Source organism: Giraffa tippelskirchi, chromosome 4 (genome assembly GCF_054371585.1).
Source record: "Giraffa tippelskirchi isolate mGirTip1 chromosome 4, T2T-mGirTip1v1.2.pri, whole genome shotgun sequence".
Taxonomy (NCBI): Eukaryota; Metazoa; Chordata; class Mammalia; order Artiodactyla; family Giraffidae; genus Giraffa; species Giraffa tippelskirchi.
In genome coordinates, this window is record NC_137278.1 from 129,524,771 (window position 1) to 129,542,191 (window position 17,421).

The 17,421-nt window shown below is 55.9% G+C and overlaps 1 protein-coding gene across 2 annotated transcripts; it reads right to left on the bottom strand.

Annotated features, from left to right (window-relative positions):
* Positions 1–7,296: 7,296 nt before the first annotated feature.
* On the bottom strand, positions 7,297–15,073 carry TAMALIN (trafficking regulator and scaffold protein tamalin). 2 transcript variants are annotated; one of them, XM_081596315.1, is made up of 8 exons: positions 14,751–15,073; positions 12,623–12,672; positions 10,984–11,038; positions 10,776–10,878; positions 9,563–9,656; positions 9,398–9,464; positions 8,960–9,026; positions 7,297–8,508 (listed from the first exon to the last, which is right to left on the bottom strand). In XM_081596315.1, exons 1-8 carry the CDS (start codon positions 15,000–15,002, stop codon positions 8,012–8,014), a joined length of 1,185 nt encoding a protein of 394 aa, XP_081452441.1. In that variant the 5' UTR covers positions 15,003–15,073; the 3' UTR covers positions 7,297–8,011. The 2 variants fall into 2 exon arrangements, with proteins under 2 accessions (XP_081452441.1, XP_081452443.1); XM_081596317.1 differs by lacking the exons at positions 10,776–10,878; positions 10,984–11,038; positions 12,623–12,672; positions 14,751–15,073 and adding an exon at positions 10,711–10,735.
* Between the last annotated feature and the right edge of the window lie 2,348 nt (positions 15,074–17,421).

Here is a 17,421-nt window from a genome sequence, read left to right on the forward strand (position 1 = left end):
CTTAAAAAACTAAAAATAGAGTTTCCATGTGATCCAGCACTCCTAGGAATATATCCAGGAAAAACTATAATTCAAAAAGATATATGAATTCCTGTGTTCATAGCAGCACTATTCACAATAGCCAAGATGTGAAAACAACTTTAACGTCCATCAACATATGAGTGGATAAAGAAGATGTGATGCATACATACAATGAAATACTATTCAGCCATTAAAATGAAGTATTGCCATTTACAGCAACACGTATGGACCTAGAGATTATCATACTAAGTGAAGAAAATCAGAAAGAGAAAGACAAATACTACATGACATCACTCGTATGTGGAATCTAAATGATGACACGAGTGAACTTACCTATGAAACAGACTCAGAGACACAGAGAACAGACTTATGGTTGCCAGGAAAAGGAGATGGGGAGGGATGGATTGGGAGTTTGGGATTAGCAGATGCTATTACTAAGCCTCTCCTTCCAGATGCTATTATATATAGAATGGATAAACAGCAAGGTCCTACCATATAGCACAGGAAACAGTATTCAATATTCTGTGATAAATCCTAATGGAAAAGAATATGAAAAAGAATGTATATATATGTATAACTGAATTCCTTTCCTGTATAGCAGAAATCAGTTATGCATATGTATACATTCTTTTTCAGGTATGGGCTTCCATACATGGGCTTCCCATATATGAATCTGCCTGCAGTGAAGGAAACCCGAGTTCCATTCCTGGGTCAGGAAGATCCCCTGGAGAAGGGAAAGGCTACCCACTCCAGTATTCTGGCCTGGAGAATTCCATGGACTGTATAGTCCATGGGGTTGCAAAGAGGCGGACATGACTGAGCGACTTTCACTTTCATGGCAAAAATTAACCCAGCACTGAAAATCAACTATACTTGAATAAATTTTAAAAAGTAAATCATGTCCAACTCTTTGTGACCCCATAGAGAGTAGCCTGCCAGGCTCCTCTGTCCATGGGATTTTTCAGGCAAGAATACTTGAGTGGGTTGCCATGCCTTCCTCCAGGGGATCTTCCCCACTTCCCCACCCAGTGATTGAACCCACATCTCCTGTATTGCAGGCAGATTCTTTACCACTGAGCCACTGGGGAAACCCATGTAACATAATGTCATGTAATAAGAAATTCTATGAATAAAAATAGAGCAGGTAAGTAGTTAGAGAATGACAGAGATGGTGATGAAGAAACAGACAGGCTTCTCTGAAGAAGCAACAAGGTAGCAGGAACCCAAGGAAACTGAGGGGGTAGCCCTTTTCTGGGGAAAAAGCTAACAAGGCTGAGGATGAGTTGGAGGGCACTAAAAGGAGCATTTCTGGATGGGCTGGAAAAATAATAAGACCCACGTGGCCAAGAGCGGTGTTGGGGTTCAGCAAGTTCAGAGATGGAGAGTTCTCCCTTTCTTAGGGTTATGCCACATGTACAAAGGAGACATCAGACCGGTGCTCCAAGAATCAGACGGTTGGAGAAGAGTGCTTCGCAAAACACAGGCAACACAGTAACACCAGCTAACAAGTTCTGAGCTCTCTATGCCCAGGGCTTTACCGCTAGCCTGTGAAGTGGATATTCCCGACATTATCACCATTTTGCAGAGGAGGAAAATGAGGATGAGAAAAATAAAGGTTATGTGGTTTGCCCGAGGACGGAAATACAAAGTCACTGAGAAAGGACTTGAATCAGGTTTGTCTGACTCCAGAAACCAGGCTTTTACAATGATTTGTGCACTTGGGGAAAAAATGATAGGACATAAAACAGTGTGCAGAGTATGGCTACATTTGCATTATATATATTTATCATATATTATATGTTTATTATATAAATATATAGTATATGTGCATGCATGCTAAGTCACTTCAGTCGTGTTTGACTCTTTGCGACCCTATGGACTGCAGCCCTCCAGGCTCCTCTGTCCATGGAATTTGCCAGGCAAGAATACTGGAGTGGGTTGTCATGACTTGCTCCAGGGAATCTTCCCCACCCAGAGATCCAACCTTCATCTCCTGTGGCTACTGCATTGCAGGCAGATTCTTTCCCACGGAGCCACCAGGGAAGCCCCAAATATACAGTATATAATAAATATATTTAATGCAAATATGACCATATATATATATCAATTTTTAAAAAGACTGAAAAGCAATGCCTCAGAACATGGTGATCCCAAGGGATGAACTAAGCCTCTCCTTCCAGAAGGCGGGAGAGGACGCCCTTAGCTTTAACAGCAACCACACCTCATCTTCAGATGCTCGCTTTCAGTTTACAAAGTGTCTTCTTTCACAGTCCCACGTTTGGACTTCATGACTGCTATTTCACAGGGAAGGAAGCCAAGTCCCAGGGAGGCTGCGACTCTGCCTCAGACAGAATGTAACAGAGCTGGAGCCAGTACTGACATCTACATAGTCGGAGTCCTGCAAGGGTCAGGTCAAGGAAAAGAGAGAGATGGCAGAGAAGTCAAGGAAGGTCCAAAAACAGGTGGGCCAATGGGCAGTGGAAGGACGCGGCGACGGAGGCGAAGCAATTCCCGGATCTGCCCAGCAGAGGGCGACGCCGCCCAAGCTCCGCAAACCTCCCGGGCCACGGCCCCCGCCCGGACGCCCCTCCCCAGATTCAGGGAGCCGGGAGGTGCGCATGGGGCGCCTTCCCTCGATTCTAAAGGGTCTACGGGCCTTGGGGTTGGAGAGGCGGCGGGTGCCAGTGGGGCAAGGAATGAGGGGAGGACCCGCAGGAGAGGTTGTCGGGGAGAGGGTGATGGTGTGGGCGTCCGCGATGAGGTCAAGGGTGCTGGGGAGCCGCGCACCGCGGCGGAGCGAGGGTGGGCGTGGGCGGGGGACGGGGTGCAGCGTGTCTGTGGGACTTCCTGAGGCGGCAAGATTTGCTGCTCCGGGGAGGCGGTTACTCACTCAGGCTTTGCCACCTGCTTCCCTCCCAGCTCCCAGCCAAACGCAAGCCAGAATCCTCATCTCCACCCCCACTTCAGCTAATGGCGGCTGCACCCCCAAGGCTGGGACCTGCCTCCGCAACTCAGCCCTCAGCCTCTCAGCTTCTGGGTGGAAGTGCCCAGCTGACTCCAGTTCGTCACCAAAAGTGGCACTCCAGCCCCCACCCCCGTTGCAAACAAGCCCAGAACTTGAAGGTCGGCTTTCGACAGCTCATGGGGCTGCTCCCCTCAGCACCACCACTAGTCTCACCTCCCGCTGCTGACCCCGAATTCTGGTCTAGACATGAAGCCCTGCTCGGTCCCCCCACCTCCTGTCCGCTCCCCTCCTCCCTGAGCATTAGCTACAACCAGTCAGCCAGCAGGTCCTGGATACCTGTGTTGTGTCCCTATGCCCCACTCCAGCCAAGGTGGGGACATAGATGTGTCCAATGGGCTCTGCTTGCTCTCCAAGCCCTCCCAGTTTGTGGGGAGCAGCTACCTTACACCTCTAAACTTACATCATGAAGTGGAAGGTGGGAGGCCCAGGTCCTCAGCTCCCGGAGGATAACACAGATGACAGGACCTCGGGGGGGGGGGGCGGCGGGGGGGGCTGAGTTCAGTGTTTGGAGTGCTCTGCAAAGAGGGTAAATTGGTTGAAATTAGTGGAGTTGGATGACTTATAGGTTCTGAATTCATCGTTCATTCGTTCAGACATACCTGCCTCCAGTGTTGTTTGAATGCCTACTCCGTGCCAGGCCCAGCAAGGGTGTCGGAGAGCTTCAGATGGTTTGTGAGGTTCAAGGAGGGTCCGCTTTGTAAGAGCATGAGAGCAGGGCTGAGCAGGTGGGCTCTAAGGTGGAAAGCTGCCTTCAGGGCATCTTGACTGTGGGGAGAACCCTACCCCTGCCCCATTGCCTTTGGGGAGTTCTGAGCTGAGAGGTGCAGTGTTCTGAGGTCACCACCAGGGGTCAGGCACACCTGCTCTGTTCTCCAGCATCTGTCTCATCTATTTTATTCTATGAGGAACCTTCCTGGTCCCTTGTATTTTCTCTCTCACTTCTCTCGACCCATCACTCCCTCCGTTAGGTCATCCCCTCCAGCCTTCAATGCAGGACCAGGCAGCCTCCCAGCGTAACAGCCTGACGTTTTTCCCGACACTTGAAGAGTCCCACAGCCTCTCTCACTTCCCCAGCTTCATGAGTGAGGAATGGACTGGTGAGAACAAAGTGTCTTCTACTGTTTCACCTTTCCCCTCCTGCTCAAGTTCAGCTCAAGTTCTCTGGTCTTGTCTCCAGAGAAAACAGGAGTGTTTATGGGTTCCCTCCTTCTGACAGTTTTTCTTATGTCTGTCCACAAAGCTCTTCTCTAAGCCCATTCCTTTTGTGACTCCTAGAACCCGGTTCCTAGAGCCCCTCTGCCCCCATTAACTCTAGGGCAGCACCCAGATCCCATGGAACCTTGATCCTGTGGTCCTGATCTCCTCCTCCCTTTGCTGTCTTGCACACCTCAGCTTCTGCTCTCTCGGATTCCATCTTTCATTTACCCTCCATGCTCCCACCTTGCTGCCCACAAGTGAGTCCCACAGCTCTGGAGGTTCAATTCCTCAAAATGGTTCTTTGCCACCTTGACCCCATCTTCTCACTCCTTCCTCCAGAAAACGTCCCTCTCCCCAGTCTCGGCTCAAGAGATAGATGGATCTGAGAGAATGCAGGCTCAGGCAGGTACCAGCTGGGCTACCTTATCCTCTCTAATCCTCAGTTTCTTCATCTGGGGAATGGGCTGTCAGATATGCTGTGAGGCCTGAGTAAGGTGACGGATGTGGACATGCTTAGCACAGTGCTGGTTCCTAGGTGATGCTCTGGGAGACAGACTCCTGTCCTTTCCTTCAGGACCGCTGACACACCCACTGTCCCCCAGCTCCAGCCTGTTGGCAGGGACCTGCCCTTGTCTCTGTGCACTGGCTGCTTCTGCTCCCCCTACCACCCCTTGGCAAAGTTCTGGCCTGGGAAGAGGGGGATGAACCAGGGGATTCAGGGGCACACAGCCCCCATATTGAGGGAATGGGGCAGATGAGGGCTCTGTGAGGACCTCAGATCTGAACTCCATCTGCAAGGCTGTGTCCTCAGGCTACCATGCAGGAGGCCTGGAGTGGCATCCACTCTCTTCCTCCTTGGAATTATTAGGGGCCCCTCCTGGCCTGGGGAGGAGGGACTCCTGCAGAGTCCCCTGAGGCTTTGAGAGGACCAGAAGGCTGGTGGGAGGTGAAGGAGGGGAGGCAGGGCAGGGGGAATACCGACCACACAATATTCCTAGTCCCTTCTCCTTTCCCATCCACCCCCACCCCTCCACCAAACACGATCCCTGGGTTAATTTTTAGCATCGCAGCTCGCACATTAGTCACTCCCTGTCACCCACCTACACGGCAGGAGGCTGCTGTGCTGGCGCTGTCATGCCATCAGCTGAGAGGTGGGATCCAGCCCCGCCCTGGGCACCTCCTCAGCCTCCTCGGGGCGCACACGGCCAGCCAGGAGCCCCCTTCGGCCTGGGTGAGGGTGACTGACATCACTGCCAACACTAGCTGCTGAGTGGGGGAGGGGGGGCAGGCTAGTAGGAGAGGGGCTGGGAATCTGTTCTGGGAGGAGAAAGTCAGGGAGGCCCTGGCAGCCCCCCAACACCAGGAAGGTGCTAGGTGATGCCCAGGCAGCTGGGCTCCTGGCACCCTGGGGCTCTGGGAACAAAGGTGTGAGAGGGCCCCTCCCCTAGACCTGAGCCCCTGGGAGCGGCTGTTTGTCATCACAGCAGAGCAGCTGTTCAAACAGGGAGCTTGGGGAAGCTCCATTTTCTTAATCAAATGTCCTCCCTCCCCAGGACCAGGGAGGGCAGGGTGGCCAGGAGCAGGTGCCCCTGACTGGAGCCAACACCCAGCCCCAAAGGGATTTGGTGAAAGGCGTCCAGAGATGCCAGCTACAGATGGAGCAGGGGAGGGGCCTCCCCACCCCACCCTGCAGGACTGAGAGGTACAGAGGTGGTGGTCACCCCTGTGCAGGGTTGGTCCTGAGGAGACATTCTCGTGTATTGAGCAGCTGCTGTGTGTCAGGCTGTTAGGCCCCGAAGATACAGTGTAACACAGTTGAGTTTTCCTGCCTTAGAAAGGCAAAAGGCAGATACAATAGACATCAGTATAGTTACCAATTGAGAGTAAGTGCTATAAAGAAAAAAAAAAAATAGAGGTCTCAAGATAAATAATAATGGGCACAGGGAACTAGTTTCGATCAGATCAGGGAAATTTCTTCTCCTCAAGGAGGTGATATTTCAGAGATCTGAGGTTAGAGGCATTAGTCTTGCAAAGACTCTTCCAGGCAGAGGGAACAGTATGGGCAAAGGCCAGAGGCAGGAAAGAGCTTGGCATATTTGAGAATAGAACCAGAAAGAGCAGTGTGGCTTAAATATGGTAAGTGACATAGAGGGAGAAACAATTTGAGCTTGAAAAGGGTAGGGCCCAGATCCGAGAGAGCCTCATGCAGGGCATCCCAATACAGTTGCAGAGGTTGGGCACTGCACAGAGGCTCACAGTTGCCAAACTGTTCAGCCTGTGTAGCTGCTGTCAACCCACAGGAAGGGATGTCTTTTCCTAATTTGTCTTCCCAGAGGGACAACACGTTATGGAGTTTGGATTTTGGACAACAAGATAAAGAGTGGACTTTATTTAATTCCAGGGGAAGCCATAATGGGTTTTAAGCAGGGCCCTGGGGAGGCCATGCTAAATACCAAAGGAGCCAACTGTGCACAGAGCAAGTGCAGAGACCCTGAGGGCAGGACACCTGAAGTGTACCATGGGCAAGGTGGCCAGAGCAGGGAGCGAGAGGGGAGGCAAGAAGATGAGGCAGGCAGGGGTCAGATATGCCTGCGTAGGAATTAGAATCTTATTCTGGGAGTGATGGGACACCTTTGAGGAGTTCTAGAACAACAAGTGACCAGTGATTTGGCCTGTCACAGGTTGGGTGGATGATGGCTAGGGACTCCTATGCAGGAGGCCCCAGATTCCTAGGAGAGAGAGCTCCAAACAGTTGTTTACACAAGGCTAGGTTTAGAGGAACCTCGACCCCACCTGTTGTGGTATTTGGGGAGGGGGGTTCCAGATGCACTAAACAAGAGGCCCAAGTTCTGAAGCAGTGTGGGGCCTCTAGTTCAGGCCCATGCATGTAAGTCAGAATCCCCCAGTCTGTTTCCCTGGCTGCAGGCTCCAAGCAAATAAGATGTAAAATATAGTGTGTGTGTGTCTGTGAGTGTGTCGAGGGGCGGAGTGGTGGAGTCAGAGCTTGCCGGAGCCCAATCCTCCCCCTCAGGCAGTCACCACACTGACACAGATGCAAAAAACCGTCCATTTTATACAGTTTGTGGTTCAGAAGCAACAATATGCAAAACGGTGGAACAGTCTGTACTGCCCTCACCCCACCTGGATGTGCCCTTTCCTATCTCCCAAGGGCAGAGGGCCCAGGACCCCTGCCCAGTAGGACCCCACTTAGTTACAGGCCCCTAGGGGGGCCAAGCCCTTAAGGGTCAAGGCTGAGAAGGAGGGAGACCAGCACCTTGGGCCCCCTCAGGAGCCCACTGGATAACTGGCACTGTGTCTGTATGGGGTGGGTAGGGGAACTACCGGGCGGGGGCCATTTCTCCCCAAGGCCAAGGGTGGGGAGCAAGTAAAGCTGAGGAGAGGGCTTTGTGGGACAGGGTCCCCCCACCTGGAGGAGGAGTTTTCCTGGACACCCCACAAGGCACTACTGACCCAGAAGTAGGATGACACGTCCCATTTTTGGCCCCCGAACCTCTCCCAACCCCGAACTCTCTGGTTCTCCTGTGCCCACCTCCCACTGTAGTTTGGGGGAGGACGAGTAAAGAGGCCTGGGGCTGGGGTTCACCACTCTGCAGAGACTAGCAGGACCAGCTGGGGTTGCCAAGGACCCTCTCCCGCTACTCTGGGCTCTTGGGGTCCCCGTAGCGGCCCAGCGACCGCCTCCGCCCCCTTTTTGCACTGGCTGGAAAGAATAAATAAATAAATACGTTCCCCCGCGCGTCCCCGCCCCTACAGCTGGCTCTCCTCCTCCTCCAGGGAGCGATTGAGTCCGGGGATGAACTTGAGCAGCCGCCGGCGGAAGCTGCGGTACTTGGTTTTGCGCAGGCCGGGGCCGCACAGGGCCTGCTCGCGGGCCTCAGTCCAGAGCGCGCCCGGCGCGCCGCCGCCGCCGCCGCCCCCGGGGCCCGCGCACCGCACGCTGGCGCTGCGGCTCAGCATCGCCCGGGACCCCGGCGCCGGAGCGTCGGCCGCACCCGGTCCTGGCAGGCGCGCGAGGGGCGGCGGCGGCGGCGGGGGCGCAGGCGGCTCAGCGCCCCCGAAGAAGCACGTGTGGTAGACTGCATCGTCCGAGTCACCCCCGGTCCGCCGCGCTCCCCCGCGGGAGCCTCCCGGGGCGGCCAGCAGAGGCCCGAAGGGCAGCGAGCCCGGGAGCAGGCCCGCGCCGTACAGGCAGGAGCGCACCGACTCCAGCGTGTCATAGATGCTCGGGTCCTTCACCACGAGACCTGGGGGCAGAAGACACGGGGGTCGGAGGGCGTCAGAGGGCACGGGTAGGGGACCTTTGCTCCTGCCGGTTGACCATCAGTGTGGCCCTTGGGCAAGTCAAAACTTTGAACCCTACTTCCCCGGCCTGTAAAACACGAATTATACACTCAGATCCTTATGAGGGTCACTTATGACACAAGAGTCACGAAAGGGGCCTGAAACAAGCTCTTGGAGCCTTGGTGTTCCCATCTGTAAAATGGAGATGGTTCTGCGTAGTACTTTTCTTCAGGTCACTATTGTGAGAATGAAAATATGTGGGCATCAGCCCAGGGCAGTATTGTACCCAGAGTAGTAGTTCAGCAAACCTTTCTTCACTTGGAGGGGGAAGTAACCCACTAGTTCTTAGGGGGAAGCAGGTATGGGGGTATAGGTAGGGGCACAAGTGGCCCTTCACACCACTGATCTACTCACCATGCACCAGCCGCTGCTCCTGCACCATTAGGGACCTGTATTCTCCCCACTTCTCATACAGGGTTTGCTGCAAGAGACACACCACCTCACTGTCAGGAGTCAGCAAGAAACTAACCAGAGGTGGCTACAGACTGAGGGATCCGGGAGTACCCAGAAGAAACTTTAAGGTTAAAAGGAGGTTCAGGCAGATAAAGATCCCCCCAAAAGAGTGTGAGGACTTCTCTGGTGGTTCAGTGATTAAGACTGTGTTCTCACAGAGGGAACTAAGCCTCCCATGCCATAACTAAAGAGCCTGCGTGCCACAATGAATATCCCACATGCCCCAACTAAGACCCAGAACAACCAGAAAAAAAAAAAACAAACAAAAAACTGGGGCCTGCAGGGGCAGGGGTTTGGGAAGAGGAGCCTGGCGGCTGGATGGTTTCCAGGCTGGTTTACCTTCAGGTACTGCAGACGAGCCTCCAGTTCCGCCTTCCTAATTGATGTTCCATACAGAGTTTCCAGTCTGAGGAGATAGGGGAATCAAAGGATGAGTGGGCCCATGGGGTGGGGAAGAGAGGCTGTGCTCAGGAGTCCCCTAGGGACCACAGCACCTGGATGTACCTGAGAACGTTGCCAGATGCCTTAATGATGTCGACAATCTCCCGATGACGGATGCCTTCCACGTTCAGGCCGTTGACGCTGGCAATAGTATCCCCTGCCAGGCAGAGAGGGGATCAGCGTTTGCTCCACGGGGCATGGGGAAGAATTCCAGCCCCCTACCTTCACCACAAAGGGTAGGGGTAATAACCCCACAGAACTCTCCTGAGCTCCCTACCCCCACTCATGGTTCTGGGGCGATCTTGTCCAGACCTGGCACCCTAGCATAGGGGCCAGGGCCCTCAAACATCCACATCCTCATCTCACTCTCAGGAAGCTCTGTCACCAAATGCTGAGCCCTCCCAGCAAGCCTGGGCTTCCACCAGAGCTGGTTATTTCAGTCAAGCCCACAGGCTCTCACCAGCGAGACCCAGCTGAGACAGGAAGGCAGGAGGGTGAGGAGCACCACGCCAGGAACTAACACTGGCCCCCAAGCTTGAGGCGTCAACCTCTGACACCCTAGGCTGCTGCAGAGCCTCCTGACCTCCAGCAGAGCAGACCACCCTCTCTTAGGACCCACTGTCCAATTAGAAAAGGAGCTGTGGACCCCTGTGGTGGCTACCATGGGGATGTGAAACTACCTTGCAAAGTTGCGGTATACCACTTAGCTACCAGAGGCTGCTAATGAATGGGCAAGGAGATGAGGGCTTCAGGAAGAAGACGGTGATAGGATTGGGTGGGTGGGGGGGGTCAGTTCGTGTAGTCTCAGGCTGCCCCTTCCTGGGACTTGGAGCTCTAGATTTGGCCAGTCCCAAAGGTCTCCTACTGGCAGCACCATGTCCTTGTTAGAGGAAGTATGACAGGTACCCTAGTACTGGGCCAGGTTGAGAACAAGATGGACTTGCTCTCTCAGACTCCTCCCTGTGCTGGGTTGCCAGATGGCCAGGAGGAGGCGGAATAGCCGTGGCAACATCTGCCATTTACCAGGCCCTGGCTTTGTGCCCAGGAAAGCCCCTCACCACACTGATATGAGGACATGTTACTGCCCCCAATGTACAGATGGGAATATTCAAGATCATATAGTAAATGTTAAATTTGCCTTGATCCAACTCATTCTTCTTTCTGGCCTTCTCAAAATAGGAGGAAGAAGGTGAACTGATTGGATTTCTTGCCCCCTCTGCTTGGGAGTAAGGTCATACTCCCCTCCCAGAGCCCATGTCCTGGGCTCAGGCCCCACCTGGTGTGAGCCCCGCCAGCTGGGCAGGACTGGACTCATGAACCCGGCAGACAAAGGTCACCATCTCCACGCGCTGCTCCTCTCGGTGGTGAAGGCCATATGTCTGTAACAGGCAAGGGGACCCTCAGCCCAGGGGTGGGACAGGATCCATCCATCCCTCAGACCAGCCTCCCAACCCTTCCCTCCCTCTGCACCCAGCTTCTCCCACCTGGATCTCAAAGCCAAAGGTCTGGTTCTCCTCCTTCTCCAAAGTCAGCACTTTCCTGCAGGAGACACAGGGGCCATCTCATCAAGTCCGTCAGGATTAAAGAGGAGCCTGGTGGGCCCATAGTGTGGCCCTCTGCTGATGCTGGAGTCTGCTCTGGAACATCCAGGCAGGGCTCACTGCCTCCAGTGACAAGCCACACTCATCTCTGGCTGTTGGCATGTGCCTCCCCATACTGAAATCAGCTTCATCAAGCCACACAAAATCAGTCCCCTCTAGTGGGGGACACACTGCAATGGCTAGCCCCCAGAGCCAGTTGAACTAGCTGAGTTTTTCGGCCACACTCCCAGCTTCCTAGTGAGCCCCAGAATACTACTGACCGACTAGCCGAGGCCCCCAATTCGGCCCCAGCCTGGAGCGCTGTCTGCTCCAGAGCCTTGGGGAGAGGGCTGGCCCCACCCCCAGAGGCCAGTCACGAGGCTCAGCCCGGACCCCAGCTGCTCCTCCCAGCTGCGGTGAGGCCAGCCCACCAGATGTGAGGACTGGGGGGAGGGGAGCCTCGAGGCCGCCCCTTCCCGCACTGAAGGCCTGCCCACTGGACACAATGGTCTGGAGCAGCTCCAGATCCTCGCCTGCTGGGGGAGCCCAGAGTTTCCTCTGCCCACTCCCACCCCCTTCCTTCCCGCCCCGCCAGAAGCCGAGTTGAAGCAGCCTCCAAAGGCCCCTTCAAGCCTCTCGGCCTCAGCAAGGCCCTGGAGACCCAGGCCTCTTGGTGCCCAGCCTGACCCACATACCCCCCCAAATGCTGATCGGCAACTCCCTACCCCAGCGCGAGCTCCTCCCTGCTTTGAAGGCAGGCCTTTCCCCCTCTGTGTGTATTCAGGCAGTGGGAGTGGGGGGCAGGGTGACTGTGTCTACTCCATTGCTCTCTGGTTTTCTAAAAAGGTTGGCAAAGTTTTTCTGCAAAGGGTCAGACGGTACATATTTCAGCCTTTCTTTTCGAGACTTAAATTATTTGACAGCTTCTGTCCTATATTGTTCTTGTCTTTATTTTTACAACCCTTTAGAAATATCAAAACAACTCTCAGCTCAAGGCCAGTCTGGCCAGCAGGCCACAGTCTGCTGATCCATTTTAGAAACCAGGCTCACATCAGGATGGGACACAGGCAGAGTAGGGCTAGTCCTTCTGCCCTCACCTCAGGCCCTTCCTTAGAGGTCACTACCGATGGGACTAGCAGAGCACTGAGGTTTTGGGTGCAGGGCCAGACAGTCGAGCAGCTGGATGCAGCTTGCCATGGTTTGGGCCCTCAGGGTTTGCTGGGCTGGGAAGGCCCAGGGGAGCCCCCTAAACTTCTCCTGCTTCCCCCGTCCCAGATCCAGATTTCTCCAGGGAGGGGTGACTGGCAGGGACTGGGGGTGGTTTAAGGAGCACCTGATGACTCAAAAGTCCCTCCCTCCTTCCTCCGCCACCCCCTTCACACAGTTCACACCCCCACCTGCCCCTCATTCCTGGTGAGGGCACGGTGCTGAAAGGGTGGGAGCATGACTCCCCCTGGGTGGGCTGAGATGCTGTGTCGTGCTGCCCCCTCCCCAGCACCTCATCCTTTGGACCAGGGCAGAGGCGGGGGTAATGGTGACTCACCGCTGCTGTTCAGGACTCTGGCTGAGGTTCTTCCAGCGGAATCCTGAGCCCTGGGTGGGAAGGAGAGTCAGGAAAAAGCAGGTGAGAGGGAGGTGTCCTGGAGCTGATGCTGAGAGCCCTCCTTTGGGGGGTTCCTCGCCGGGGCTCAAGTCCTAAACCCAGCATCTCACTTCCTGTTGCCTATCTGTCCTGTTCCAGCTCCACACTTGTTCTGATGCTGGGGTAACTAACCCTGCAGAGTACCACCATCAGTATCACTCCACAGCTTTCTCCCTAAGCTTTATCCCCACAACTGGGACCTCGGGGACATAACAATCTCCTGGGCTCCAGATGTATGAACCTCTAAGCCCTGTCCTGGTTCCTAGTCTGGAGGGGGTGGGGGTTTTCATGACTCTAGGTAGAATAGCCTCTGCCTCCAGGGTGCCTGTTTGCAGGGGCTCAGGTATCCTAGACCCCAAAGGTGAAGCAGGGACTCTTCTTAGATATTATTCAGAGAAGGGCAGGGGCCCCTGGGCTTGCCTATCAAGACATTTCAGAGTCCCCAAGGCCAGTCAGATCTCTCCTAATTTCTCAGTCACAGAGAGTGGCTTGCAGGAGCTGGGGTCAAGGGCCCTGGTCTGGAGGGCTGGAATCTCAGCTTGAGCATGGAAAGGCAGGAGATAGAGGGGCCAAGCCCCCTCCCTCAAATTATGGAGTCCAGCTGCAGGTGGCCAGCTATGCCCAGCTCCACCTGGGTCTCTCAGCATTGTGATACATGTTGTTGCTTTCTGGGACAAAACAAAAACTTAGATCTCAGACTTGTTCTTAAGTCTCACTACACTCAAGGAGAGAGAAGGGGAGGTTTTGCTATTATTGTTGTTTGGCTGGTTTCGTTTGCTTTTTGGTGTGAGGGATGACAGAGCTGAGGGACCCGTACCTCTTTTGGGTCCTTGAGAAACTAAAGCAGTGTCTTTCCCTCCCTCAATGACTGATGTTTGGAAGAAGCCCGGTTCCAGATGGCCCTTGTCCCATGTGCCCCAAACAACCCAGGAGCTTCCTGATCAGTGCGCTTGTTAACGCTCCCCCCAGGCTATCCCGAGGCCAGGAAGAGAAGGAAGCCCTCCTTCTCTAGAACCTTACAGACGGGCCTCAAGGGTGGGGACAGTTCCCAAATGGGCCAGGGAGGAAGGACTGGGCAGCATAGAGAGACCCCTTTGTCTTTCCACCCGATTTTCATAAAATGCAAATTCTCAACAAGCTGTTCATTGTGTTGGGGGGGAGCCAGGGGCCAGAGGAAGAGGAGGGGGGCTGAGCTGGGAAAGGCCACCCAGTCCCCTCTCCTTAACCAGGGTCTTGAGTTTCTTCTCTGAGCGCTGGGGTCCCCCTCGGGCCAGAGGAAAAGCCCGGCGGAGGGGGAGACTCCGAGGGCGGGCGCGGCCCGCATCCTTCCTGCCCAGCGGGCGTCCTGCGACCCCTCCCACCGCGTCCGGTCGCCGCTGACGTCCAGGGAGCCGTGGCCTCGCGCCCCGCACCTCAGACGCAGGGCGAGGCGGCCGAGCCCAGGGATCCCGGCGCCCCCTCGGAAGGGTGAGCTCTCGGAGTCGGCAGCGCCGCAGGCATTTCCTCGGCTAGAGTCCCACCCCGGGCCCGCCGACTCGCAACTTGACTGGACTAGCGGCCGGACCCCAGCTCGAGGCCTCTTGTTCCCACGGGAGAAGCCCGGGCGCGGGGATCCTGGGTACCTCAATACTCCTGGACGAGGGGAGGCGGGGCTGGGGCGGGGTGCCGATGGCCAGTTGGGGCGAGGGGAAGGGGACTTGGGGAAGCAGCAGGAAGGAGAGCCAGCGAGACGGGGCGGCGGCGCGTGGGGAATGGAGAGCCGCCCAGCTCGCGAGCGGCGTGGAGCCGGGGAGGGGGGAGTTTGCGCCTTCTGAGCAGAGGGTCGAGGGGACCCAGAAGGACCTGAACGTGTCCGTGGGGATCAGAGGGCAGGGGAGGAACTGGGGGACTCGGGGATCCCAGGAGCATGGTGTGGGTGGGGATCGGCAGGCGTCCGTGGGGACTGTGGCGGGTAGCACCGGTCCTGAGGAAGGGACACCACAGGGTACCGGGGGCCGAGGGGGTCCGCGGGAGTTGGGGAGGTACGCACCTTTCGGCGGGGCAGGGTGCCCCCGGACACCGCGAGCGCACGATACAGCTCGGCGGGGTGGTAGTCCTCCAGCGCTGCGTACAGCTCGTCCCCGGGGGTCCCAGGGCTGGCGGCTGCAGCAGGGGGGCCCGAGGCCGGGGTCGGAGTCGGAGCTGCGGGAGCGGCTTCCGAGTCAGGAGCCCGAGTGGCAGGGTCTGGGGTGGCCGCCGCCTCCTCTTTCTGCTGCAGCTTCCTGAGTCGGCGAAGGGTCATGGCTCCGGCGCCCCTCTCTGTCGGCGGTCTCTCCGCGCGGCGGGACTGGCGGTGGCTCTAGGATGCCAGCCTGGAGGGTGGTGGGTCGCCTCCCTTTATAGGCTCGGGGAGCGGGGCGGGCTGGAGGGGCGGGCAGGGAGAGGCCTCGCGGGGCCTCGCCCCCTCCGCTGTTGGCTCCGCCCCCGGAGCAGAGCCCGCTGCTCCGGAGTCCCGCCCACTGCTCCTGAGGCTTGCCCTGCTGCTGCTGCTAAGTCGCTTCAGTCGTGTCCGACTCTGTGCGACCCCATAGAAGGTAGCCCACTAGGCTCCCCCGTCCCTGGGATTCTCCAGGCAAGAACACTGGAGGCTTGCCCTAGACCCGGGAAACTCTTGGGGACCTCGAGCGCCCGGTAGGGGAAAAAGCTAGCCGGGGCGGAGTATGGGTCTCTATGATACCTGAGGGACGGGGAGCCTGTGAAGGGGCTTGTGCACGAGATTTGAAAAGTTAGGGGTGGATGTCTTCAGAGATTCGAGGAGTCTGGCAGTGGAGTGACAGTAAGGAGTCTTTAGAAGGAGGTTTGGAGGCCCAGAGTAAGATTTGAGGAGACCCAGGGGGCTGCAGGAGACTTTAGGCTAGGAGAAGGAGGCAGGGGGAGGGGGGAGGTCTCTGGCAGGAGGAAAAAGATGGCCCTGAAGTAACTGTGTAGAAGCCACTAGGGGGTGAAAGGGTCCAGGGTTTCGTCTTTACATAGCTCCCTGAACAGTTGAAAAGAGCTGCCTCTCCTCCCCAGGTTAAGGGAAAAGGGAAGAGAGGGAAACCCAGAAAGCAGTAGACTTAATTCTGGCCCGGCGGCCTCACCTCCTGATGTTGGAGCTCAGGTAACCTTTCTCCAGCAGACAGATGCTTACTGTAGGGCTGACTCATGGCAGGGCATATGGTGTGCTGAGGGGGTGCTCAGGATTGGGGGTTGGTGCTCAACCATTCTCTGACCCTTCTTGGGGACCACCCCACCCACCCACCCTCAGCTGTGTTGTCTGTGGCTGCCAGCCTATGGGAGAGGTGGGAATGGCCCAGCCGAAGTCTCTGTCGTCAGTGGTACCTGAATAAGAAGTGAGAGGAGGAAGTGGTAGGTCAGGCCTGGCGTCTGAAGAGTGGCCAGCCACCACAGGGCGTCAGCACCACAAGCTGAGGGCTCCACATCCCAGCCTCTGCTGCTGAAGAGAAGCCAGGAATGCACTGTCCTCATCTGTCCCCTCCTCCAGTGTTCCCAAATCCGCGTTATGCCTTTATATTAATAGCTGACATTTATGAAGCATTTACCATGTGCTGTGCACACTGTTCTGTGTATTACATCCATGAATGAACTTGTTTGGTCTTCATAACAACCCTATGAAACAGATACCATTATCGTCTCTTACGGAGAAGGAAACTGAGGCCCAAAGAGGTTAAGTAACTTGCTCTAGGCCACTCTGTGGCAGAGCTGATTCAAACCTGGGCAGCCTGCAGAGCCTGCAATCTACGCACTGTGTGATGCGGTCTTCTGCTGTTCTTCATTCACCTTACACTGAAGCCCTGCTCCAGGCCAGGTTACAGAGGCTCTTGGTCAGGTAGGGAGTGATGCACGCACCAGTGCTGTGTTAGATGCATGGCATGCGGAGCACAGAGGGGCTAGTGACCCAGCAACCTGGGAAGGTTAGGAAAGGCTTTCTGTCTCCTGTGTCTCTCCGTCCACGGGTCTGTCTCTGTCTTCTTGCTTCCTAGTCTCCTGACTCTGTCTCCCCCAGGCCCCTGGGGCCCCAGCCCCTATAGGAGGTGTGGGTGGGAGGGGGTGCTTCTCCACCCCTCAGTGATTACACAAGTCCAGATGGCAGGATGCTTGTTGGGTGGGGGGCAGGGGTGGATTGGGGACGGCCAGGAGCCAAGTACCAGCTCCCTTAGAGCCTTCCTCTGCCTCCTCCCACTTTCCCCCTTGGCACTACCAAGTGGCCATCAGCTGAGGGGCCGAGGGGGCGTTGGTGGGGAAACACGGGACTCTATTGTGAAGCATTGGCACAGATGGACCCCTGGACCGTCTGCTGCCTGCTCCTGACAGACAGCATCTGTGGTGGGGGTGGGGATGGGGAGGCGAGCGAAGGCAGGAGAGGCAATGGTTTCTATTCTCTTCATTCCTTGCTTATCCCTGAAGGGACTCTCAAAAGGGCGTCTTTTGAGTGCTTCTGTACTACCACCCCACCTATCCCACAGTGGTACCTAAGGGACACTTCCTTGACTAAAACCTGGGAGAGCAGATGCCACGGGTGTCACAGCATTGGTGTCTGCAACCCCTGTTGAGACAGTCCTTCTTCAGACTGACGTGGAGACAGAGCCTTCCCGTCAGCATCCAGGCCAGTCTGCCTCTCCGCTTCCAAGCGAGAGAACAGCACCAGAGAAGTGAAACTC